The sequence below is a fragment of the Mustela nigripes genome, chromosome 16, assembly GCF_022355385.1.
Source record: "Mustela nigripes isolate SB6536 chromosome 16, MUSNIG.SB6536, whole genome shotgun sequence".
NCBI lineage: Eukaryota > Metazoa > Chordata > Mammalia > Carnivora > Mustelidae > Mustela > Mustela nigripes.
The window spans coordinates 32717012-32744811 of NC_081572.1; the positions used below are offsets into that span (position 1 = coordinate 32717012).

The following is a 27800-nucleotide window of genomic DNA, read 5'->3' on the forward strand; positions in this document are numbered from 1 at the left end:
AAGGAGTCAACCCCATTTACAATTGCACCCAAAACCGTAAGATACCTAGGAATAAACCTAACCAAAGAGGCAAAGAATCTGTACTCAGAAAACTATAAAGTACTCATGAAAGAAACTGAGGAAGACACAAAGAAATGGAAAAATGTTCCATGCTCATGGATTGGGAGAACAAATATTATGAAAATGTCTATGCTACCTAAAGTAATCTACATGTTTAATGCAATCCCTATCAAAATACCATCCATTTTTTTCAAAGAAATGGACAAATAATCCTAAAATGTATATGGAACCAGAAAAGACCTCCAATAGCCAGAGGAATGTTGAAAAAGAAAGCCAAAGTTGGCGGCATCACAATTCCAGATGTCAAGCTCTATTTCAAAGCTATAATCATCAAGATAGTACGATACTGGCAAAAAAACAGACACATAGATCAGTGGAACAGAATAGAGAGCCCAGAAATAGACCCTCAACTCTATGGTCAACTAATCTTTGACAAAGTAGGAAAGAATGCCCAATGGAAAAAAGTCTCTTCAAAAAATGGTTTTGGGAAAATTGGACAGCCACATGCAGAAAAATGAAACTGGACCGTTTCCTTACACCACACACGAAAATAGACTCAAAATGAAGGACCTCAATGAGAAAGGAATCCATCAAAATCCTTGAGGAATACAGGCAACAACCTCTTCAACTTCAGCTGCAGCAACTTCTTCCTAGGAACATCGGCAAAGCCAAGGGAAGCAAGAGCAAAAATGAACTACTGGGACTTCATCAAGATCAAAAGCTTTTGCACAGCAAAGGAAACAGTTAACAAAACCAAATGACAACTGACAGAATGGGAGAAGATATTTGCAAACGACATATCAGATAAAGGGCTAGTATCCAAAATCTATAAAGAACTTAGCAAACTCAACACCCAAAGAACAAATAATCCAATCAAGAAATGGGCAGAGGACATTTCTGCAAAGAAGACATCCATATGGTCAACAGACACATGAAAATGTGTTCCACATCACTTGGCATCAGAGAAATACAAATCAAAACCACAGTGAGATACCACCTCACACCAGTCAGAACGGCTAAAATTAACAAGTCAGGAAACGACAGATGCTGGCAAGGATGTGGAGAAAGGGAACCCTCCTACCCGTGTGGTGGGAATGCAAACTGGTGCAACCACTCTGGAAAACAGCATGGAGATTCCTCAAAAAGTTGAAAATAAAAGTGCTACCCTATGACCCAGCAATTGCACTACTGGGTATTTACCCTAAAGATAGAAATGTAGTGATCCAAAGGGGCATGTGCACCCGAATGTTCATAGCAGCAATGTCCACAATAGCCAAACTACAGAAAGAACCTAGATGTACACCAATGAATGGATAAAGAAGATGTGGTATATATACACAATGGAATACTATGCAGCCATCAAAAGAAATGAAATCTTGCCATTTGTGACAACGTGGATGGAACTAGAGGGTATTATGCTTAGCAAAATAAGTCAATTGGAGAAAGACAACTATCATATGATCTCCCTGATATAAGGAAGTGGAGATGGAATGTAGGGGGGTTGGGGGGTAGGAAAAGAATTAATGAAACAAGATGGGATCAGGAGGGAGACAAATCAAAAGAGACTCCTAATCTCACAAAACAAACTGGGGGTTGCTGGGGGAGGGGCTAGGGAGAGGGTGGCGGGGTTGACACTGGGGAAGGTTATGTGCTATGGTGAGTGCTGTGAAGTGTGTAAACATGGCAATTCACAGACCAGTACCCCAGGGGCTAATAATACATTATATGTTAATTTAAAAAAAAAAAAAAGAAATACCACTTTCCCAGAGTTAATGTTCCAAAACTGAAAAAAGATGTCAATTCCCCAAATTAAATGTAATTAAATCCATTAAAAAATGCAATTCTAGTCAAAATGTTTTCTGAAAGAGTAAATGTGCAAGAACCATCAAGAATATTTTGAGAACAAAAACAAAAATGAAGGCAAGTCTATCAAGTATTATGAAACATAGTAGTTAAAAACACTACAAATATTCAGTTAAGCAATATCAAACTGCTTTTTTTGCAGGTCAAAAACAATTGTATGTCGGCAATTTCATATGATCTAATCTCTATGAACAAATTTAAAAACAGAACAATGCAAATATGGGAATTTAGTCTATTAATAAAGGAGGCATTTCATATTGTTGGACAGAGTAGATTCTTAAAAAAACATTTCTTTTGGGAAAAAAAAGAATTTACCTCAGACATCATCATGAAAAACAAATTATGAATGGTATAATGACATAAATGTTAAAATTTTTTTTTAAATTCCACAAGAAAACAGGGGTCTTGGGGCACCTGGGTGACTCAGTGGGTTGGGCCTCTACCTTCAGCTCAGGTCATGATCTCAAGGGGATCACATTGGGCTCTCTGCTCAGCAGGGAACCTGATTCCCCTTCTCTCTCTGCCTGCCTCTCTGCCTACTTGTGATTTCTCTGTCAAATAAATAAATAAAATCTTAAAAAAAAAAGGGTCATTTTTACAAACTTGGGAGTTAAGAGGACCTTCCAAATAAAAACATTAAACCTACAAACCATGAGTGCTTTTAATAGATCTATGTAAAATGAAAATTTTAAACTTTCGTTTAGCAGAATAAAAAAACCAAGTGACAACAGGAAGAAAGACTTGCAAAAAGTGGTAACAAAAGCTTTTTTGCAAAAGTCCATCTAAAAAGCATTATTTCTTTTTGTTTCAGACTGTCATTTCTGTGACAGCTAGGTAAGGTTGAGTATCCTTTGAGATGTATACTGTCCATTTGTATTTCTTCCCACATTAACAGACTAATCCTAACCTTTACTTCATTTTCTATTACTTCATTTCTATTGAAGGGTCATGCTTATTTTAGGAAAATCTATGTATTTGGCAATCATCTTGTACTCTATTCATCTCTACTGGATTATTGCCACCAGTATCAAGCATTAATATATCCTATTTTAATAAATACACACATAGCCCAAAAATAAATGCTCACATAGATGCTCAAATGATTTTTTTTCCCCCAGTAATCTCAACCTCCAATGTGGGGCTTGAACTCACAGCCCTGAGATCAAGAGTCACAGAATCCACTGACTTAGCCAACCAGGTGCCCCTTTAACAATATTCAACAAGTGTTATCAAGACCATCAATGATGAGAGGAAAATCTTTTCAACAAATGGTGCTAGGAAAGCTGATATCCACACACAAAGGAATGAAGCTGGACCCTTACCTAATACCATATACAAAATTAGCTATGAATTGTGTAAGACTGATGATTCACAGACCTGTACCCCTGAAGCAAATAATACATTACATGTTAATAAATAAGTAAATTAAAAAAAATTAAAAGTAGATCCAAGAGATTTATAAAATATAAGATCTAAAACTATAAAACTCTGGGACGCCTGGGTGGCTCAGGTGGTTAAGCGGCTGCCTTCAACTCAGGTCATGATCCCAGCATCCTGGGATCGAGTCCCACATCAGGCTCCTTGCTTGGCGGGGAGCCTGCTTCTCCCTCTGCCTCTGCCTGCCACTCTGTCTGCCTGTGCTCGCTCTTGCATCTCTTTGACAAATAAATAAAATAAAATCTTAAAAAAAAAAAACACTATAAAACTCTTTGGGCGCCTAGGTGGTAAAGTCAGTTAAGTGTTGGACTCTTGGTTTTGACTCAGATCACGATCTCAGAATTGAGCCTTGTGTCGGGTTCCACATTCAGTGCAGTTTCTCTCTCTCTCTCTCTCTCTCTCTCCTTCTGCACCCCCCAGTCTCTCCCAAATAAATAAATCTTTTAAAAAAATGACAACAACAAAAAAACCCCATAGAAAACTCTCATAAGAAAATATAGGGGAAAAGCTTCATAACATCAGCTTTAGCAAAGCTTTTTTGAAATACAACACCAAAGCACAGGCAACAAAAGGGAAAAACAAAACAAAACAGATAAACTGGACTTTAACAAAATTAAAAACTGTTCCCATTAAAAGATACCAGCCACAGAGTGAAAAGGCAACCCAATGAATAGGAAAAAATATTTATAAATCATATTTGATAAGGGATTTTTAAAAAAGATGTATTTATTTTAGAGAGAGAGAGTGCACGTGCAAGCACATACACGTGGGGGTGAGGCAAAAGGAGAAGGGGAGAGAGAGAATCTCAGGCAGGCTCCCCATTGAGCCCAGAGCCCAACGCAGGGCTTGATCTCACAATGCTGGGCTCAATCTAACAACCCTGAGATCATGACCTTAGCCAAAATCAACAGTCAGATGCTTAACTAACTGAACCACCCAGGTGGCTCCATCTGATAAGGGATTAATATCCAGACACAGAACTCTTAAAACTCAAAAGCAAGGGGCACCTGAGTGGCTCAGTAAGTTAAGCCTCTGCCTTAGGCTCAGGTTATGATCTCAGGGTCCTGGGATCAAGCACCGCATCAGGCTGTCTGCTCAGCAGGGAGCCTGCTTCCCCACTCACTCTCTGCCTACTTATGATCTCTGTCTGTCAAATAAATAAATAAGATCTTAAAAAAAAAAAAAAAAACCCAACTCAAAAACAAAAAGCCAAAAATGCCCAGGACATTGAGTGGGCTCAGATGGTAGATGCTGTGACTCTTGATCTCAGGGTCATAACTTCGAGGCCCACCCTGGGTACAGAAATTACTTAAAAATAAAATCTTGAGGGGATGGGGAGAAAAAAACAACCTAACCCATTTCAAAAATGGGCAAAGGATCTCAATAGGTATTTCTCCAATGAAATGAAAATATAAACAAATGCCTGATAAACACTTTAAAATGTTCAACATCACTGATAAATGTGAATCAGAAACACAGTAAGACAAGAAAATACTACTACACACACATTTGTATGGCTATTATCAAAGACAAAACAAAACCCAAAATTTTAAGTGATGGGGAAGATGTGGAAAAACTGGAGCCTTTGTGCACTATTAGGAATGTAAAATGGTGCAACCTTTATAGAAAACTTTACAGCAGTTCCTCAAAAAATTAAAAACTGAATTACCATATGATACAGCAATTCCACTTTTATGTATATATGCCCAGAAAAATGGAAAGCAAGGTCTTAAAGAGATGAACACCTAACTTCATAGCTGCATTATTCACAATAGCCAAAAAGTAGTTGCCAAAGGATGTGAATCAAAGGATGTCCATCAAAGGATGAATGGATAAACAAAAAGTGGCATATACATACACACACAATGGAGTATCATCTAGCCACAAAATGGAAGAGAATTCTGACACATGCTCTATTACGAATGAGCCCTTATGCTAAGTGAAATAAGCAAGCCACAAAATTAAGTTTGTACTTATACAAGGTACCTAGAACAATCAAATTTATAGAGACAGGCAGTGAATAGTGGCTGCCAGGCACTGGGAGGAGGAAGAGTAGAGAGCTATTTATTGTTTAATAGGTAGAGAGATTCTGTTATGCAAGAGAAAAGGAGTTCTGGGGATAGATGGTGATGGTAGCACAACAATGTGCATGTACTTTATCCCACTGAACAGTACTACTTAAAAGAGGTTAGGACAGCAAATTCTGTTTAACAAATCGTAGTAAATTTCTTTTAAAAATTGAACATAGAATTATCACATGATTCAGGAATGCCATTCTACGTATATACCCCAAAGAACTGAAAGTAGAGACTCAAATAGATATTTGCACACCCATATTCATAACAACATTAATCACAATAGCCAAAAGATGGAACCATTGCAAATGTCCATCGATGGATGAATGGACAGATGAAATGTGGTACATACATACAATGGAGTATTATTCAGCCTTAAAAAGGAATCAATTTCTGATACATGAGACAATATAGATGAATCTTAAAGATACTATGCAAAATATTATGCAAAAGTGAAATAAGTCAGACATAAAAAGACAAATATTATATGGTTTCAGTTATGTGAGATATCTAAAATAGACAAATTCATTTAAATAGAAAGTGGAACAGTGGTTGCCAGGAGTTAGGGTCAGGGTGGAGCTATTATTTAATGGGTATAGAGTTTCAGTTTTATAAGATGAAAAGCAGTTCTGTGACTGCATAGTGGTGATGGTTGTACAACAGTGTCAATGTACTTAATGCAACAGAACTAAACACCTCAAAATATCTATAATGGTAAGTTTTTGTTAATGTACATTTTACCACAGTAAAAAAGACATAGGTTAAAAAAAAAAAGCATATATACTTAAGAAAGTGAAAACATGCAGCAAACTCTTTCTTGACTCCACACCCCCTCCAGGTACCACCCAATTCGTCATGAATCTTCTTGGAGCTGTGCAATAAAGCTCTAGTTTCTCATTGTGTGCACCCTTCAGTGCTCCTCCATGGGAATGATTTTTAAAAGGGCCAACATACTTCAACTCAACACCTCTCAATGGTACAACAATTCCACTTCTTTCTTGAGATACTATCCCTTCTAATTTTTCTTCTCCCTTAATGATTAAATTCTTCTCAATTTCCTTTACTGGACTCCCCTTCATTACCTAAGGCCTTTAAATGTTAAAATGCCCCAGAGGCAAAACTTCTCTTCTCCATTTAAACTTCCTCCATACTTGATCTTATTCAGTCCTTGACTTTAAATAGTATCTGATACTGCTGACTCCCAACTGTTTATATCCAGCTGTGACTACACATGCTTCAGGTTTATAGACCATTCACCTGCCTAGAAGACATCTTACTAGAATAACTAGGAGACCTCTCCAACCTAAAATGTTTAAACAAGAATTCCTACCTTCCTATCCCTCAAATCCCTCCCCAAACCCCACACCAGCTTTTTCCTTACTTGATTTGCATCTAAATTAATGTTAGTACCAGTCACTAAGTTGCTTGGGACAAAAACTTAATCATTCTTAGTTGTTGTTGTTTTTTTTTTTCTTTCCCCAAAACACCATCCAGCCTTTCTTATCAGGGTTGTGGAAAAGAACTGAGCCCTCTTGGTCTAAAATATCCATTATTAAGTAATGAACTGACTTTTCTTCTATGCATTTGGAATAGGAATAGTTATGTACCATCCTTGGGAGAATTAACGAAGATGGGAACCTCAGACAAGAAGGGCTGCTAGACAATGAGCAAGTCCACCTACCCACTGTAGTTAACTCCAGAACAGGCCACCATATTTCACATACACTAGAGTTGTAGGCTGTTTCACAACTCCCATTCAACCCCTTTCAGACCCTTCTCCATACAACAAGCAAAGTAATCTCTGTAAAAGGTAAATCAGATCACAAATGTCATCCCCCAGCCCCCATTTTCATTCTCTAGAAATTTAATCTTAAAATCAGAATAAAACTCAAACTCTTTATCCAGGTTTTACACATCCATACCTGATAGAGACCTTGCCTACCCCACTGACTCACCTCCTAGTATTCTCCCCGTTTGTTCATCATATTCAACCATACTGGTATTCTTTCAAGCTTTCAAACATGCAGAACACCAAATCCTTTATCAGGGACCTTGTGTTTTCTGTTCTGTTTACCCTGAACAACGTGTCCCACAGATCTTTGCATGGCTGCCACCTGCTCAACTTTTAGGTCTCAGTTCAGATGTTGCCTTCTCAGAGACTCTCTCTTACCACCCTAACCTCAGCAGCACACTCCTCATCTTCCCATGCCATTCCTCTGTTGTTTCCTTCACAGCACTTTTTACTAACTGAAAATGTTTACTTTTCTACACATGTTAATATCCAATTTTCACCACATGAATATATGAAAGCAAGATTCAAGGGGTTAAGGATTTTGTCTTGTTTACTGCCCAGCACAGAATATGCAACCAAGAAATGATAGCTCTGCATAGTAGAAAATACACAGTGAGCTCTGAATGGGAGAAAACGATGTATATATAGTTTAAATTCATTGTAAGAAAGACATTTAAATATTATTATTCTGAAAATAACTCATTCTCTAGTTTCCAAAATACACGAAAAGGATCCACTTACAGTTTCGTATGTAACAACCAGCAACTGATGACTTTGCCAAGAGCTCCATTCCCAAATCCTGTAATCTGCCAGAGTTTTCAGTTCCACAAGCAGCCAGAGCCTGGTCAGTAGAAAAAAGGCTTGCCTGCATGTCTCCAGAAGCAGCACTGTTACCTTTGATTTCTGAAAGTGTATTCTTTACATCAGTTTTCATACATCGAACTTCAGCCATCTGAGTTTTGAGTCTTTTTAGCATCTTTAAATCAGAGGGAACTCGCCACATTGCCTGCTGCTTCCTTTGGTCTTTATCTTTTCGAGAATATGAGGCTTTAGAGAGAAAGTTACAAGTCATGTTAATATAGACTTTAACATGCATTATGATGTTAATATATGCAAACCTGAGGTGTAAAAAAGCTAAGGTGCTTTAGGTGGTATTAATAATAAAAGCACACATTAAATTCCATTAATGAAAATAAAAATAGATACAAGTACCCTAACTCTATTTATACCTTCGAAGTTAAAATCTGGGTCACATTATAACCACTCAAATCTGATTTATTTACTTATTTATTTTTAATATCTTATTTATTTATTTGAGAGATAGAGAGAGACAATGAAAGAGAGAGAATATGAGAAGAGAAGATCAGCAGGAGAAGCAAATTTCCTGCTGAGCAGGGAGTCTGATGCAGGACTCAATCCCAGGACTCCAGGATCATGACCTGAGCCGAAGGCAGTCGCTCAACCAACTGAGCCATCCATGCGCCCCTGAATTAGTTATTTAATTCTAAAAGTTTAAATAAACCACTCTACTAACTACGCTTTCTTCTTTATGCTTCTTCATTTTTCTCAAATTTCCTACACTGAGCTTTTATCTTCATAATTGAAAAAAAAAATGAAGGAAACCACCCCCCAGAAGCCAAACTGCCAATACATAGTATGGACAAATACATATATTCCAACTAAGTTTAAAAAGTTGTCCAATGTAGTTACAGCTATTTAAGTGCCAAAAAACATCATAAAAGAATGGTTTCCTGTCATGGATTCTTTGCAGTCTCTAAAGTAACAATGTTTTCTCTTTTCCCAGAGAAAGTAGCTGTTTTTCAATCCACCCTCCTACCCCACAAATATTAAAGAGAGATGCTTATTTTGAATATCAAAGAACATTATGACTGACTCAAAGCAAGAAGAAACCAAGCCCTACAAACAAAAAATGGGGGACCAATAGGCACTAACCAGACAAAGAACAAGTCCTTATTAGAAGGAATGATACCTGAACTTGCCTATGTATTCCAACAACCTTCTACCATAAAAGAGGAAGTAATACTGTATTGTGTTCAACAGCCATTCCCCCACTTCTAACTTGCCAAAAGGACTCAGATTGTGTTCAGGAATCAGATGGTAGGCGCCAGTGTGCTCAAGGAGGTTAGATCCCTTCTTTGCCCTGGGGCCTATGGGTCCAGGAATGGCTTAATAAGCTCATTCCTCTGACAGTGTTTAGGGATACCTGACTCACTTCCAGACAAAAGTCTTCTGGGAAAGATTCTTCTATCTTAATAGGAGATTTTATTGTCTTTGTTTATTTAAGAAACATCCATAAAGAGCTTACTGAATTAAATTAAGTCATTTAATTCTCTCATATCAATCCTCTGAGATAACTAAATTCTATTTTTATCTTCATTTTATTTTATTTATGGGGGGAAGAAGCAGAGGGAGAGAGAGAATCTTAAACAGGCTCCATGCTACGCCTGGGGCCCAACATGGGGCTTGATCCCATGACTTGGCCAAAACCAAGAGTTGGACACTTAACTGACTGAGCCACCCAGTAAAAGGCACCCATAAAAAGAATTTTCTATAAATGAGGTAAGTAAGGAGAAATTTTAGAAATCCCTGAATTTGGTCTCAGATCTACCATTTAATTGCTGGAACTTTATAGAAGTCCAGCAACTTCTGAATCCATTATTTATTTGTAAAACAAAGACAATAATATATACCCAACAGGGTTGTCACAAGGCTCAAAAAACTCAATGTTCATGAAATCATTCTGTGGTGTAGTCCTCATCCAACCCCTCTCCATCAAGATGTTACAAATGTTTTCTAAAACCCTAATCAGGTATTACTTTCCTGCTTAAAATCATTCATGCAAGCACCAGCAGGACATCTGAGGCCCTTGTCTCTCAGTGGCTTGATCTTCCACCTCTACCCCAAATTACTTAGTATTACTTAGTATTACCTGCAACTCTGTAATACAAAAGCAATACCATACTCCACTTCTATACTTTACAACACATTCTATTCCCTTCTCCCTCTTTCTGTTAACCCAAACCAGAGGAAATCTGAAATGTCTACTCCTTTAGGCACCTAAACCACCAAGAGAGGCATCTTGTCTTCCAAGTCAATTCTTCCCTAATTATTTATAGTACGTGGAGTATACTTCTATTGCAGCACTGTCACATTACAGTAAGGAAGACAAACATATAGACTGTGAACTTATGGTGGAGATTATATCTTAGTGATCTTTGTATTTCAGGCCAAACAACTTATGGCACACAATACTCAAAATGTTTGGCTAAATAAAATCTTGCACCTGACATCTACATGGACTATATGAAAATCTATATTATTTTCTATACTGGACAAGGACTTTTTTTCTTCTTTTAAGATTTTATTTATTTATTTGACAGACGGAGATCACAAGTAGGCAGAGGCAGGCAGAGAGAGAAGAAGGGAAGCAGGCTCCCCGCTGAGCAGAGAGCCCGATACAGGGCTCCATCCCAGGACCCTGGGATCATGACCTGAGCCAAAGGCAGAGGCTTTAACCCACTGAGCCAGCCAGGCGCCCCAGACCAGGATTTTAAAAAGTAAAATTCCCAGATGGGAAAATACAAAAAAAAAAAAAAAAAATCAAACCTCCTTCATCTGATAGACAACTACTTAGCCTGTTTCAAATGCCAGGCATTGTGCTGGGCAGGGAATACGACAGTGAACAAGGTGAATCCTTGGCCTTTGCCCTCAAAGCTCACAGTCCAGCTGGAAAAGTGAAAAATAATTTCAGTACCAAGTGATAACTGCCAACACAGGAAACTGTAATGAGATCTTATACCATAGGAACCTGACAATTTAATACTGTACTGAAAATAAGCCTTTCTGAATGTGCCAGATTACAAGGTTAATTAGAATTGAGTCTTGTCTATATCAATTCTTTCATATCGTTCAGTTATGGCCTTCAAGACTGACAGTTCTCTAAACCTTCTCCTCCAAACTTCAGTATCTATCAATGGCAACACTATTCTGGTCCCCTAGGCTTCTTCAGTCCTCCTTACCACACTCCATTCCACTGCCAAGCCCTATAACTCTATCTTCGCAAGATTCCAAATATTATCACTGCCATGCTACAAGTAAAATCTTAATTATATACAGAATAGATTACTGTATTCTTTAGAGGTTAAGTAGAACTTCTATAATGTCAGAAGATTCTGAAGACCTTACCTCAGATCCATGTATTTTTGAGCATATGATGATTAGAAAATATTTAGAAATGTATGAATTTGCCCTCTGGGGCAACACCTTCCACAGAATAACCCCACCTGACTTTCTATTTCTACTTACTACTAAATGTACCATAAAATCTGGTTCAACCATATTATCTATCATTCATACCCTGATGCCTCTTAAGATGTTCCTTTTATAGTACAGTGGTTAAGAACATGAACTTGCAGTAAGTCTGATACATAATAGATTCACTCAATATGTATTGAAAAAAAAGAATGAGAGGAAAATAAAGGACCACTATGAACAACAATTCTTACTAAGACAACAATGCTTTTAAAAAGTTTATTTATTTGACAGAGAGAGAGGAACACAAGCAGGGGAAGTGGGAGAGGGAGAAACAGGGTTCCCGCTGAGCACAGAGCCCAATGCGGGGCTCAATCTCAGGACCCTGGGATTATGACTTGAGCCAAAGGCAGACACTTAACAACTGAACTACCCAAGCGCCCCTGACAACAAATTTTTGATAACCTAGATGTAATGGACAAATACCCTAAAAGACGATCTGCCAAAAATCCAAGAAGAAATAGTATGAAGAGGGCTATATCCACTTTCTATTATCTCCAAGAACAGAAGTAGAGGGAGTACGTCCAAACTCAATCTGAGGCATTAATCTAGTATCAAAACCAAAGACATTACAAGAAAACTGCAGACCAGTATCTCTCATGAACAGAGATACTAAGACCAGGGGTGCCTGGGTGGCTCAGTGGGTTAAGCCTCTGCCTTCAGCTCAGGTCATGATCTCAGAGTCCTGGGATCGAGCCCTACACTGGGCTCTCTGCTGGGCTGGGAGGCTGCTTCTCCTACTCTCTCTCTGCCTGCCTCTCTGCCTACTTGTAGTCTCTCTTTCTCTCTATCAAATAAATAAATAAAATCTTTAAAAAAAAAAAAAGAGAGAGATACTAAAACCCTCAGCAAAATATTAGCAAGTTGAAACTAACCATGTATAAAAAGAATTATATACCAGGTATGCAAGGCTGGTTTGACATTCAAAAAAATCAATACATGTAATCCCACATTGTATCAATAGATGCAGAAAAAGCATTTGACAAAATCTAACCTCCATTCATGAATTAAAAATAAAAAACTCTTAGTAAACTAGGAATAGAGGAAAACATCTTCAACCTGATAAAGAATAGCTATGAAAAACCTATAGCTGAGTACGTGGTTGGCTCAGTGGGTTAAAGTCTCTGCCTTTGCTCAGGTCATGATCCCAGGGTCCTGGGATCGAGCCCCACATAGGGCTCTCTGCTCAGCAGGGAGTCTGCTTTTTCCTCTCTGCCTGCCTCTCTGCCTACTTGTGATCCCTATCTGTCAAATAAATAAGTAAATAATATCTTAGAACAAATAAACAAAAAAACCTATAGCTAACATCATATTCAATGGTGAAAACCTTGAGGCTTTCCCACCAAGATCAGGAACAAGGCAAAAATGTCCCTTTTTACCACTCCTTTTCAACACTGTACCGGAAGTTCTAGCTAATACAATAAGATAAGAAGAAGAAAATGAAAGGTATAGGTTGAGAAGGAAAAAAAATAAAGAACCAAAATAAACTGAAAACCAAGCAAGCATTTTAATAAAAAGGAGGCTGGATCTTTCTAAATATTAGCTTTTAATATCCTCTCACAGATATGTTACCTTCAATTTGTTTCCAAGACTCCATTTTCTTGGTTTCTCTCCCTTCCAAAGGCTCTTTAACCTGGTTCCTCTTCCACACACTCAGTAAAAAGAGACGTTCACCAAAATCATGTCCCTGGCCCTTTTCTCATTAAAATTTTCTTAAAACTCTCTCTTCTACAACATCACTCATCAACAGGGAAATACAAACCAAAACCACAATGAGATACCACCTCACACCAGTCAGAATGGCTAAAACTAACAAGTCAGGGAATGACAGATGCTGGTGAGGATGCCTAGAAAGGGGAACCCTCCAACACTGTTGGTGGGAATGCAAGCTGGTGCAACCACTCTGGAAAACAGCATGGAGGTTCCTCAAAAAGTTGAAAATAGAGCTACCCTACGACCCAGCAATCACACTACTGGATATTTACTCTAAAGATACAAATGTAGTGATCCGAAGGGACACATGCACCCGAATGTTCATAGCAGCAATGTCCACAATAGGCAAACTATGGAAAGAACCTAGATGTCCATCAACAGATGAATGGATAAAGAAGATGTGGTATATATGTACAATGGAATACTATGCAGCCATCAAAAGAAATGAAATCTTGCCATTTGCAATGACGTGAATGGAACTAGACAGTATTGTGCTGAGTGAAATAAGTCAATCGGAGAAAAACAATTATCATATTATCTCCCTGATATGAGGAATTTGAGAGGCAAAATGGGGGGTTTAGGAGGTAGAGAATGAAAAAATAAAACAAGATGGGATCGGGAGAGAGACAAACCATAAGAGACTCTTAATCTCACAAAACAAACTGAGGGTTCTCAGGGGGAGTGGGGTAAGGAGAGGCTGGTTGGGTTATGGAAATTGGGGAGGGTATGTGCTATGGGGAGTGCTGTGAAGTGTGTAAGCCTGACGATTCACAGACCTGTACCCCTGGGGCAATAATATAATAATATAATTAACATATAATAACATTATATGTTAATTTAAAAAAAGATGCATATTTTAAAAAACCTCTCTCTTCTACAATCTTACTCCTTTAGTTTGAATTGTCTAGTATTACCTCCAAGCAAATAATTGCCTATATTCCAGTTCTTAATTTTTAGCTATCTACTAAGCATCTCTACTTTGATATCCCACGGGCATGTCAAACTCAAGATATTTAAAGACTTGGTCTTCCTCTCTACTATCCCCCCCCGCACTTCTGAGTCATAAGCTGAAACTCAGGTCATTTCATTTATATAAATTTTCCATAGAAAACTAATTTTTGGATAACTGAGATATTCTGTTTACAGTTTGCATTCATTTTTCCAATGACACTGAATATTTTTCAAAAATATGATTTTACCTATTTATAAAATATGCATGGCTAACCTAGAATTTTTCAGACATAACTGTATTGTTGGATTCTTTTTTCTTTTCTTTTTATAAGATTTTATTTATGGGGCACCTGGGTGGCTCAGTGAGTTAAGCCTCTGCCTTCGGCCCAGATCATGATCTCAGAGTCCTGGGACTGAACCCTACATTGGGCTCTCTGCGTGGCAGGGAGCCTGCCTCCTCCTCTCTCTGCCTGCCTCTCTCCCTACTTGTGATCTCTCTCTCTCTGTCAAATAAATAAATAAAATCTTTTAATCTTTATTTATTTATTTGACAAAGAGAGATCACAAGTAGGCAGAAAGGCAGGCAGAGAGACAGAAGCGGGGAAGGAGGCGCCCCACGGAGCAGAGAGCCTGACATGGGACTCAATCCCAGGACCCTGAGATCATGACCTGAGCCGAAGGCAGAGGCTCAACCCACTGAGCCACCCAGGTGCCCTTGTTGAATATTTTCAAACAACTTTGACTGTTTTCTCTTTGGGATATACTCCTAGAAGTGAAGTTATAGGATTAAAGAACAGAGGTACTTTAAATCTAGTAGAAAAATTTCCTTCAGGGGCACCTGGGTGGCTCAGTCAGTTAAGCACCTGACTCTTGATTTCAGCTCAGATCATGATCTCAGGTTTGTGAGACTGAGCCCCATGTTGGGATCTATGCTGGATGCGGAATTACTTGAGATTCTCTCTCTCTTCCTCTGCTCTGCCCCCTACTTGCATGCATACGCACTTTCTCTTCCTCTCTTTAAAAAAAAAAAAAAAAAAAAATCCAGAGTGCCTGGGTGGCTTACTCATTTGGGGTCTGCCTTCGGCTTGGGTCATGATCCCGAGTCTGGGATCAAGCCTCACCTAGGGCTCCCTGCTCGGTGGGGAGCCTGCTTCTCCTCTCCCACTCCCCCTGCTGTGTTCCCTCTCTCACTGTATCTCCTTCTGTCAAATAAATAAATAAAATCTTTAAAAAAAAATTCCTTTAAAAAGGTTAAGCCAATGTACACATCCACCTGCAGAACCACAACTTGTCTGTTTCACTATATCTTTGTAAATAATACAGGTTATAATTTAAGTAAAACCTTTGTCAAGGTGTTAATTTTTTTAAAAAAGCTATTTCTTGGGGTGCCTGGTTGGTTCAGTTGGTAGAGCATGTGACTCCTGATCTCAGGGTTGTGAGTTTGAGCTCATGTTCGGTGTAAGAATTATGTAAAAATAAAATCTTCAAGAAAAAAAAAAAAAAAGGCTATTTCTTTCTTTATTACAAGAACTATGTGTGATTTTTATTTTCTTTTTTTTTTTTTTTTTTTTTTTAAGTTTTTTTTTTTTTTTTTTACAGAGAGAGATCACAAGTAGGCAGAGAGGCAGGCAGAGAGAGAGAGGAGGAAGCAGGCTCCCTGCTGAGCAGAGAGCCCGATGCGGGACTCGATCCCAGGACCCCGAGATCATGACCTGAGCCGAAGGCAGCGGCTTAACCCACTGAGCCACCCAGGCGCCCTGATTTTTATTTTCTTTGTAATTTTCTGTATTTCCAAATTTTCTACAATAAAAATACCTACGAATAATGTAAAATTATAAATAATGTGATAAATTTTATAGAACTTCAAGTACAAAACAAAATGTACTTGGATCACAGATGAAAGGCAAGTATTTCATAACATGACTGAGGATAATCTTTCAAATTAAGGACCCAGACTTTCAGGAAGTATATCTTAGAAAGAAGAGGCCTAAATAATCCAGGTTCCCATAACCCCTGACTAGAGCAGCTCTGTGTGTTTTCTACACTGAAGATCTGCCTCAGACTTTGAAAAATGAGTTTTGCTGCTTTAAAGGAGCATCAAAATTACCGTTCTAAATCAATGATATCTGATTTGTGTGATATTAAGAAGGTAGGAAAACACTGAGTATACATTAGAAAGTTTCCTAACAAAAATTATTTTTAAAATGTGGCATTTCAAGTTAATCCTTAGCTATTCAAAATGACTGCCTAAGAGTTTCAAAAAGTGCAGGTTTATGGGGCGCCTGGGTGGCTCAGTGGGTTAAAGCCTCTGCCTTCAGCTCAGGTCATGATCCTAGGGTCGTGGGATCAAGCCCCACAGCGGGCTCTCTGCTCAGCAGGGAGCCTGCTTCTTCCTCTATCTCTGCCTGCTTTTCTGCCTGCTTGTGATCTCCGTCTGTCAAATAAATAAATCAAATCTTTAAAAATTTTTTCAAAAAACTTAAAAAAAAAAAAAGTCCAGGTTTGAGTATACATCTAATGTGTGTGTGTAAACATATTAGAGTAATACAGATATAACTTCTAACAACCTTTGCAAATAAAACAATGATGTTAATTGGTATACATTTTTAGGCTACAGAGAATCAAAGCATGAAACCATCTTTTTCTATATTCAATTTAGACACAGTTCCACTTAGAAGTTAGGGTATTCACACAAAATTCTAAGCCCATTTACAAAGAGAACAACTGTGTTTCATACAAATCAAACTGTCAATCAGACACGATGTAATGCCAAACAATATACAAACATTCTAACAGTTTATGTCATTGTTGCGCTAAAACACCACTGAACAATAATGACCAAAAAATTAATATGATTAATATAAATGTCAATTTTATGATATACAATGAAAATTCAATTTGCTACAGAATCGTCCAACATTTAAATGAGACACTTGGATTAAAATCAAGAATTCTTCTGAAGAATCACATTAAAAAGTAAACTTATTGTTAGTATTTTACCTGTGGGCTGCAAAAGTGAAGCAGGTGGGCGAGGCTGTAAGCCCCACAAATTTTCCATACTACTCCGGTCCTTAAGGTCCAACAAATGTATTAAAATTAATGGATCAATGTCTAATAAACTACTGGTAGCAGCAGAGCATAAATGTGCTCTTCTTGACATTCTGCTGCTGGCACCCACGTAGCCATGGTTACTACCTGCAAAAGAAACAGAGATGTAGAAAATGCATGCTACATATCTGCTCAATTAAAAGAAAAAGTAAATTGGTTCGTGTTGTTTGGATACTTGTCTATGGACCTATCTTTTAGAAGATGGTATGTCACATTTATGAGAAGCAGAAAGGAGAAACAAGATTGCCAGAGAGGTGAACACAAGCATAGTGACTAAGCACTGGCCTCATTACAACCCAGAAATCAGAAGGAACCCTCAACACCATCCTTAGCCCTAGAAATAAAAAGATATTTTTTTTTATAATAAAAAGCATATATGGGGGCGCTTGGGTGGCTCAGTGGGTTAAGCCGCTGCCTTTGGCTCGGGTCATGATCCCAGGGTCCTGGGATCGAGCCTTGCATCGGGCTCTCTGCTCAGCAGGGAGCCTGCTTCCTTCTCTCTCTCTCTGCCTGCCTCTCTGCCAAATAAATAAATAAAATCTTAAAAAAAAAATTTAAAAAAAAGCATATATGAAAGATGAGAGTAAGAAAAGGAGAGTATGTCCTATAATCCAGTGGTCTTGAAAGAAAGACAAATCTTCATGATATCACAAATCCCTAGGAACTAGACACCAAAACAGTAATCTTCTTGTGGAGTTTTCAGACTGAAACTGATGGACAAGATAGACACCTGTAAGCAATGTCATATCTGTATCACCAATAGTAGACTAAGCTCCTTAACCTAAAGAAAACATTTGACTTTTTTCCAGTGCCTAGTACAATATCTAGTAAATATTAGGTTTGGAAGTGGTGGTTAAGCTGACCTCCTTCAGTAAAATTATTTAAACAGATTCTAAAGAAACCTAAATTTAAAAATGTTATATGCAACAAAGTCTTAAAATAGATAATATAAAAATAACACAAAATAATCAGGTTCTGCCTATTCATGAGTGTTTCAAAGAGATCTAAAAAACTTAGGAGAAAAATTCTAATTATTCAGAAGCTTCAAGCCAATTATTTACTTATATGTGTTTCATCTATATTCATACCCTCACCTTTTCCAATTTCTTCCTCTTCTGAGGATATCATCCCATTGCAAATTTTTCTTTCCAGATTCGGTACCCCCTGCAACTCCTTTTAAAACTTAGCAGAGTCTATGGACTCTGAAAAACAATCTGAGAGATTTGAAGTGGCGGGGGGTGGGAGGTTGGGGTACCAGATGGTGGGTATTATAGAGGGCACGGATTGCATGGAGCACTGAGTGTGGTGAAAAAAATAATGAATAGTTTTTCTGAAAATAAATAAATCAATTTAATAAAAAATAAATTAATTAATTAAAAAAAAAAAACTTAGCAGAAAACTCCCCTTTTCCTCAACTGCTACAAATGCTCAGTGCATCCAAGGAAGGCCACACTGGAGTGAGGCACTCACTTCATTTGGTGACTAGCATCATGCTTGACAGTGCCACTCAGTGTTCACCTGCACCACAGCCTCCATCTCAGGAGCTCACCTGCTTGTACTTAGCACTCAACCAGCCAATGATGACAAGGTGACAGTCATGGAGGATAAGATCAATGTCCTCATTAAAACATCTGGTATAAATGCTGAACCCTTCTGGCCAGGCTTGTTTGCAAAGGCCTTGGCCAATGTCAATACAAGGAACCTCATCTGAAACTTAGGGGCTGGTGGACACCAGGAGGTCCTGGCCCCTCTATTGCTGCCGCCCCAGCTGAGGAAAAGAAAAACAAAGCAAAGAACTAGAATAAAAATAAAACCAATAAAAAGTAATCTGCAACAAGAATAAAATATAGTTGTGGATAGACGGGAAAAAAAAGAAAGTGGAAGCAAAGAAAGAAGAATCTGAGGAGTCCGATTACGACATGGGCTTTGGTCTGACTAAACCACTTTAATGTATTCAAGAAAAAGCTAAATTCTTTAAAAAAAAGAAAGAAAGAGGGGTGCCTGGGTGGCTCAGTGGGTTAAGCCGCTGCCTTCGGCTCAGGTCATGATCTCAGGGTCCTGGGATCGAGTCCCACATCGGGCTCTCTGCTCAGCAGGGAGCCTGCTTCCCTCTCTCTCTCTCTCTGCCTGCCTCTCCATCTACTTATGATTTCTTTCTGTAAAATAAATAAATAAAATATTAAAAAAAAAAAAAAAGAAAGAAAGGAAAGAGAAGAAAAAGGCAGAAAACTATCCCCTCTCCACCCTGACACTGTCTTAACCCTTTTTCTTTACTAGGAAGTTTCCAATTCAGGCTGCATTTGAGAGGAGTTTTAAACATTACAAATTGCTAGCTCCACCAGAGATGCCTGAGTAAGATTACTGGAGTGGGAACCAGAATCTTCTAAAAAGCTGCCCAGGTGGTTCTAACTGGACAGTAAGCTACTCAGTAGCCACATGTACTGTATCTATTGCCTGGTATCTGATTCTTCTTTAGAAATATAAGTTGTCCCATTTTTTCCACATTAAATGGACCCATTAAACACAAGCATTCTTCCCATTTCTCAGGGCTCTCCCAGGCCTTACTTTCACCAGCAAACAAAAACTCCTTTCATTTGTGTTGTAGGCCCTTTAGCTACGCCCTCCCTCCCACATCAAAGACTTGCGCATCTATTTCCATTTCCCTTTCTCAGAGCGGATATTGCCATCATTCTGGGTGTGTTGTGTAGGTCTAAGTATACAATCTAATAAATGCTCACAAAGTAATAGTACCCCCAAATCCCCATGTCTCCTAAAATTGCTCACAAACCTTTCTCTCCAAAGGTAACCTTCATCCTGAGTTAAATACCATAATTTTGCCTGGTTTTGAACTTTATATAAATGAAAGATACAGTATGCGCTCTAATATTCTGCTTCTTTGTTCAACATCATATTCATGAGATTCATCTACACTGCTGTATGTAGTTCATTCATTTTCATTATTGCTGTGTGGCATCCCAATATATGAATATATCCCCATTTCTTTATTCTATGTGGAATAAAGAATTTAGGTTGCTTCTAGTTTTTAGCTGCTACTTTAAAGCTACCAAAATTCTAAGTATATAAACTGCTCTTGAAAGCAAGGTCATATGAAAACAATACAAAACACCTCATAAAAAAAGCAAACGAATCAGTGACAGGTTCCCTGCCTCCTGAACCAAGCCCCAACTAAAATGTTACACTGATCTACCCAAGTTCTTCATTTTATCACAGTGCCTGTATGCAGTAGCATGACATTCAAGGTTCTACACAGTCTAGTCCTAAATCAGCTTTTTCACATCTTTTCCTTTGTTATAAATTACATTCACTTTTCTTAAATTAAAAAACACACATACATCCACACAAGGACAACACCTAAAAAAGAATGATACTTTTGTAAAAATCTACTGGCAAGCCTTGCCTCACACAAAAGTACGTGTGTATGTTCAATTTTAACACGTATTGTCCAACCATTTTCCAAAGCAGTGGTACCAATTTTCATTCCCACTGGCAAGGTACGAGAGTTTCCATCTCTCTACATGCTTGCAACATTTAGTACTGCCAGTTTAAAAAATATTTTTATATATTACCTGCTATAGTGGGTATACAATGGTATCTTAATAGATTTTTATTTGGTACTTCCTGAAATAATAAAGAAAAATGAAGAGTCTTTGAGATCTGTGGGATCTCGTCAAATGTACCAAAATACATATAATGGGAATTGCGGAAGAGCAAAGAGAAAAAATACAGATGAAAGAAAAATGGTTGAAAATTTCCAACATATGATGAAAAATATTAATCTAACACATCCAAGAAGCTCAGCTCAACAAATTCTACGTAAGACAAATCAACTCAAGAGATCCACAATGGGACACATCATCAATCTGCATTTCTCAGATAAAAGAGGTTAAGTACTTTTTTAAAATGTGCACTGACCATCTGGATAGATTCTTCTGTGAGGTGTCTATTCCAGTCTTTTGTCCTTTTTTTAAATTCCCCTAGGAGGTAGTCTTATCTTTTTCTTATTGATTTATAGAAGATTTTTATATATTATAGAAAGTGTTTTAGAAACTCTTAAAGTTTTTTATTAACATATAATGTATTATTAGCCCCAGGGGTACAAGTCTGTGAACCACCAGGTTTACACACTTCACAGCACTCACCATACCCTTCCCAATGTCCATAACCCACCACCCTCTCTCCCTAGCTCCTTGTCCCCAGCAACCTTCTGTTTGTTCAACCTTCTGTTTGTTTTGTGAGATTAAGAGTCTCTTATGGTTTGCCTGTTTTAGAAACTTTTCATTTGTTCTGATTAATAAAAGTTTTGTTTTTAAAAAGATTTTATCTGTTTGTTTGACAGAGAGAGAGCACAAGTAGGCAGAGCAGCAGGCAGAGGGAAAAGGAGAAGCAGGCTCTCGGTCTAGCCTGGAGCCCAATATGGGGCTCAATCCCAGGACCACAGGATCACGACCCAAGATGAAGGCAGGTGCCCAACGACTGAGCCACACAGGTGCCCCAAATTTATGTTTTTTGAAAGAAAAAAATCAATGCATCTTTCTAGAACAGACTATGCACCTGGGATCTTCTAAGCAGTTAGATATTATGAGTCTGAGGTCAACACATAAATGTCCCACGGGTCTCAAAATCAACACTGATTAAACTGAATATATTATATTCTGCTCCTGGACTATCTTATATAAGGGGGCACAGTCTAACCGAGAAACCTTAAGGAATCATCCCCACATATCACCAAATTCATCCCTTTGAGTTGGATTCCCAAGTCCCATAAATTCTGCTATTGAACATCTTTCAACAAATTTCATCTCCATCCCTACTTCTCTTGCCTTATCTTAGGACCTCATAATTTTCCCTTCTGAAACATTTCAGTAGTTTTCTAACTGGTCTTGTCATTTAATTCATCTTCCACTTTGTAACTAAATCTGACCATATTTCTAAAGGGTCTTTTAAAAAGACCTTTAATGACTCCACAGAATAAAGTCCATATCTGATTCTGCTTCTTGCTTACCAATCTCACATCAGCCTGCCCCCACATAAAGACTCAAATATTTGAAGTTTCCAAAAAGAACAATGCTGCATCTTTTCCCTGGAATGTCTTTGCTCTCTTATCTCATTATTTCCCTGTTCCTCTAATGAACTCTTAGCTCTTCTTTCAAGAACAAAATCAAGCATCACTCCCTTTCTAAAGCCTTTTTCACATATAACAAGATAAGGATTATTTCTTGAAACAGAGCTTCATGGAGCTCAGCAAGAAAAGGGAAAATGGGCAGCTAAATAAGTAATTGTAGTATTAATATATATTATAATAGGTTAATTTGAGAGAGCAGAAAAAGATATGCAGGACACACAATTGAGAATGGCTTCCAGGAATAAAATATAACTAAGCTGAAGAAGAAACAGGAGTTGACTATGTCCAGCATGAGAAGATAGAAGGAACATTTCAGAAAGCACATTTGAAAGGAAGCATATTTCTTTCCTCCAGGCTAAAAAAATGACACAGGGGAGTGTAAGAGAGGTAAAGCTAAAGAATTGAGTAGGAGCCACCGTATGAAAGGTTTTCTGTACCATTAGCAAGTTTGGAATTAGCAAGTAAATGGAATCCAATAAAGAATTTTAAAGTAGAGAAGTGAGGGGCAGCAAGGTGGCTCAGTTATTAAGCATCTCCCCTCAGTTTGAGTCATGATCTCAGGGTTCTGGGATTGAGTTCCGCATCAAGGCCAGGCTCCTTGCTCAGCGGGAAGCCTGCTTCTCCCTCTCCTGCTCCCCCTGCTCATGTTCCCTCTCTCACTGTGTCTCTGTCAAATAATTAAAAATATCTTAAAAAAAATAGAGAAGTGACATGAACAGATACAAATTTGAAGGAAAAATACAATTCAACTGAACTCATGTTGTGGGAAACAGAATGGAAGAGAACAATAATGGATACAAGGAATCCAGATAGGGGGCTGTTTTGAAAGACAGTGGTCTAGACTAGGAATGGCATAGGAATGGGAAGTAACAAACGAATTCATGCACTGTTTAGAAGGCAGAATCAACAGATTTGGGTAATGTATTAGACTTGTCTTAGCCAAAAGGCCGAGAAGTGATTTGGGTAATGTATTAAAGGCAGAGTCTGAGCAAGAGGAAAAGATAAAGAATGTGTAACACTATCAACACTATCAAACTACTAAGATGACAAGCTATTAATGACAGGCAGGATGGCATAAAAATATAATGACTTCTGTTTGTGAGATGCTGAGTCTAAGAACATCAAAACCAGACTGCTACATGGGTCTGAAAGTCATGAGAAAAATAAAGGCTAGAGATTGAACTTGGAGAGTAATCAATATATAGACAGAATTGAAATACGAGCATAAATGAGATCACCTAGAGTAAAGTGAGGAGTAGGAAGAGTACAAAGTACGGGTGGAAGTTGAAATGCTGAAGACTAATGTTTAAGAGATCTTCAGTGATCCAAACATGCTACAGAATATGCCAGTGTTTGTACCAAGGGCAACATCAATAAAGTAGAAGCAGTACAATGCTAGCTTTTAATGCTTCCAACCAAGAATTTACATGTTTCAATAAATGGGACCATGGGGTGCCTGGGTGGCTCAGTGATTGAGCATCTGCCTTTGGCTCAGGTCATGATCCCAGGGTCCTAGGATTGAGCCCCTCATCAAATTCCCTGCTCAGCAAGGAGCCTGTTTCTCCTTCCCCTCTGCCTGCTGCTCCCCCTACTTGTGCTTGCTCTCGGTCAAATAAAAAAGTAAAATCTTGGGATGCCTGGGTGGCTCAGTTGATTGGACGACTGCCTTCGGCTCAGGTCATGATCCTGGAGTCCCCGGATTGAATCCCACATCGGGCTTCCAGCTCCATGGGGAGTCTGCTTCTCCCTCTGACCTTCTCCTCGCTCATGCTCTCTATCACTGTCTCTCTCTCAAATAAATAAATAAAATCTTTAAAAAAAAAAAAAAAGTAAAATCTTAAAAAAACAGATCCAAGAACACAAAAGAAACACGCACTATTTGAGTCACTTCACCCCAAGAGGAGCAGAAGCAGTGTGGTCTGGCAAAAAAAGAAAAAAAAAAACAGTCCAAGAAAAAGATGATGTGAAGTTCTAGACTGGCTCTACCAACAACTACGTATGTGATCTAGACAATTAAATCCCAAGTTTATTCCACGCATAAGATGAGCTCTCAAAAGGCCCTCTGTGGGGCACCTGGGTGCCCCAGTCGGTTAAGCAGTTGACTCTTGATTTCGGCTGGATCATAATCTCGGGATCATTGGGATTGGGCCCCATGTCGAGCTCTGTGCTCAGTAGAAAGTCTGCTTGGGATTCTCTCCCCTTTCCCTCTGCCCATTCTCACTGCATGCTTGTGCACACACATTCTCTCTAATAAATGAATCTTTAAAAAAAAAAAGTCATTTTTAAGTCATATTCCATAAATCTTTTCAGATTATTCTATAGTCAAATTAGATATACAAACAAGACATATATCATAAAAGGATAGTGTATGATCGTAGAGAAGACCACGGGCTTTGGATTTAGATAAACCCCAAATTCTAATCCCTCTCTTTCATTTACTAAATTGTGAATGACAGCAAGTTGCTTAATTTCTCTACAGTCTGTGGCTATAAAAAGCAGGTAATATTAAAATCTATCTTACAGAATGTGGTAAGTTAATGAGATAAGGTACACATGAAGTGCCTTTGCACAATGCCTGGTACATAAGAATACTTACCAATGTTAGCTATTATTACTGTTTCAAATACACTCTAAGATATATACAAACACACACACACACACACAATATACATAGTATACATAGCACTTCCAATACCATGAGCCATGTAGAGCAGTGGCTGCCATATATTAAAATACGATACAATTAGAGAAGAGAAAAGAGGAGATGCAAGCTGGTGCATCTTGGCCTCTGTACCTGATGGTCCTACAGCAGCTGCATCTTCCATAAGTTCTCCCTCTTCTAATTCCATGTTGTTGTATTCCACATCATTTTCTCCAGACCTAAGAATATACAAAATTCATCATTCCTACAGAGCAAGGAAAATTAACATTATCTGTCACACCTCAATGAATTTTTTTTAACAGTAGTGCATAGCTGGGGCGCCTGGATGGCTCAGTCATTAAGCATCTGCCTTCAGCTCAGGTCATGATCCCAGGGTCCTGGGATCAAGCCCCGAATCAGGCTTCCTATTCAGTGGGGAGCCTGCTTCTCCCTCTCCCACTCCCTCTGAATGTGTTCTCTCTCTCTTGCTGTCTCTCTGTTAAATAAATAAATAAAATCTTAAAACAATAGTCTATAGCTTTCTCCTGTGAAATGAGAGAGGATATACTTCTCAGTACAAAAATGAGGAAAAAGACTTTTGTCTCTATCACATGAATAGGTAAAGTTCATGTTCAAACTACCTTTCAAAAATACTAAGGTTGACAAGATTTAGTTTTTAAAATAGAAAATCTGAGAACCACTAAGCAAAAGAAATTATAGCTTCAAAGAATTTGAACTTTTTTTTTTTAAAAGATTTTATTTATTTATTTGACAGAGAGAGATCACAGTAGGAGAGAGGAAGGGAAGAGATCACAGAGAGAGGAAGGGAAGCAGGCCCCCCGCTGAGCAGAGAGCCCGATGTGGGACTCGATCCCAGGACCATGAGATCATGACCTGAGCCGAAGGCAGCGGCTTAACCCACTGAGCCACCCAGGTGCCCAAGAATTTGAACTTAATGGTAAGAAATTAGGCTTAAAAACTACATTTTAAGGTTAAAAAAAAAGATCAAATTACTAAATATGATTAAATACTATCTGGGTGGTTCAGTCAGTTAAGCATCTGCCTTCGGCTCAGGTCATGATCTCAGCGTCCTGAGATGGAGCCCCACATCAGGATCCCTGCTCACTGAGGGGTCTGCTTCTCCTTCTCCCTCTGCTCTCACCCACTGGCTTGTGCTCCTTCTCTATCTCAAATAAGTAAAAATCTTAAAATATTTTCTTTTTCTTTTTTTCTTGAATGAAAAGACTTACCCTGTATTTGGGTAGAATGCTTTCATATTACAAAGATGTTGATTCTACCTAAAATCATCTATACATTGAATATAATTCTGATCCAAATATTAATATGGTATTTTAAAATCTAAGTAATTTAGGCCAAATGATTCTAACATTTACAAGGAGAGGTAGGAACACAATCTCTGGAATGAGCTTGCCTGGTTCAAACCACAGCTTCACCACAGACTATTCATATCACCTTGGGCATGTTTCCTTTTTTTTTTTTTTTTAAGATTTTGTTTATTTATTTGACAGAGATCACAGGTAGGCAGAGAGGCAGGCAGAGAGAGAAGGGGAAGCAGGCTCCCTGCTGAGCAGAAAGCCCGATGTGGGGCTCGGTCCCAGGACCCTGGGATCATGACCTGAGCCGAAGGCAGAGGCTTTAACCCACTGAGCCACCCAGGTGCCCCACCTTGGGCATGTTTCCTAATCTCATGCCTCAGTTTCCTCATTTTGTTTTTTAAATTATTTTTTAACATATAATGTATTATTTGTCCCAGGGGTGCAGGTTTGTGAATCGTCAGGCGTACAGATTTCACAGCACTCACCATATCACATACCCTCCCCAATGTCCATAACCCAACCATCCTCTCAATACCCCGCCCTCCCCTGGCAACCCTCAGTTTGTTTTCTGAGATTAAGAGTCTCTTATGGTTTGTATCCCTCCTCTAATCATAGAAATCAAGAGAAAAATGCCCGAAATAAATAAAATCACAACGGGCAACTGGCTGGTTCAAGTGGTAGTTCACGCCAACTCTTGATCCCCAGGTTGTCACCTCAAGCCCCATGTTGGGCAAGGAACCTACTTAAAATAAATACATACATACACACATACATAAAATTTAAAAATTACAAATGAGAGAAGAAAAATAACAATAAACACCACATAAACACAATTATAAGAAAATATTATGAAAAGCCATATGCCAACAAATTGAGCAACCAAGAAGAAATGGATAAATCCCTAGAAACATATAATCTACCAAAACAGAAAGAAACAGAAAATTTGAAGACTGATTATCAGCAAGAAACTGAATCATAATCAAAAAATTCCCAACAAATGAAAGACTAGGACTAAATGGCTTCACAGGTGAATTATCGGTCTGCCTCTAATGGTTTCAGCATGACTTTTGGTTTCAGCTTGGGTCACGATCTCAGTGGTCCTGAGATGCAGCACTAACCACATCTGGCTCTGCACTCAATGGAGATTCTGCTTGAAGATTCTCTCCCTGCCCCTCAAGCATGCATGCTCTATAATAAAATAAATCTTTAAAAAAAACCCCACGGGCCAGCAACTCTAATGAACACAAATGCAAGGCCAGTAACTCTAATGAACACAGATGGAAAAATCTTCAACATAATACTAGCAAACCGAGTCCATCAATACATTAAAAAATCACTCACAACAATC

At 38.4% G+C, this 27800-nt stretch overlaps 1 protein-coding gene across 7 annotated transcripts in view; it reads right to left on the reverse strand.

Annotated features, from left to right (window-relative positions):
* Positions 1 to 27800, reverse strand: part of TRIM37 (tripartite motif containing 37) — a 143899-nt gene that overhangs the window by 38218 nt on the left and 77881 nt on the right. For all 7 annotated transcript variants that reach the window (XM_059380577.1, XM_059380575.1, XM_059380581.1 and 4 more), the window contains exons 17-19: positions 25269 to 25354; positions 17224 to 17418; positions 7969 to 8274 (exon numbers count right to left, since the gene is read on the reverse strand). In XM_059380577.1, coding sequence (XP_059236560.1) covers positions 7969 to 8274; positions 17224 to 17418; positions 25269 to 25354 — 587 coding nt within the window. The remainder of the gene's footprint in view (positions 1 to 7968; positions 8275 to 17223; positions 17419 to 25268; positions 25355 to 27800) is intronic.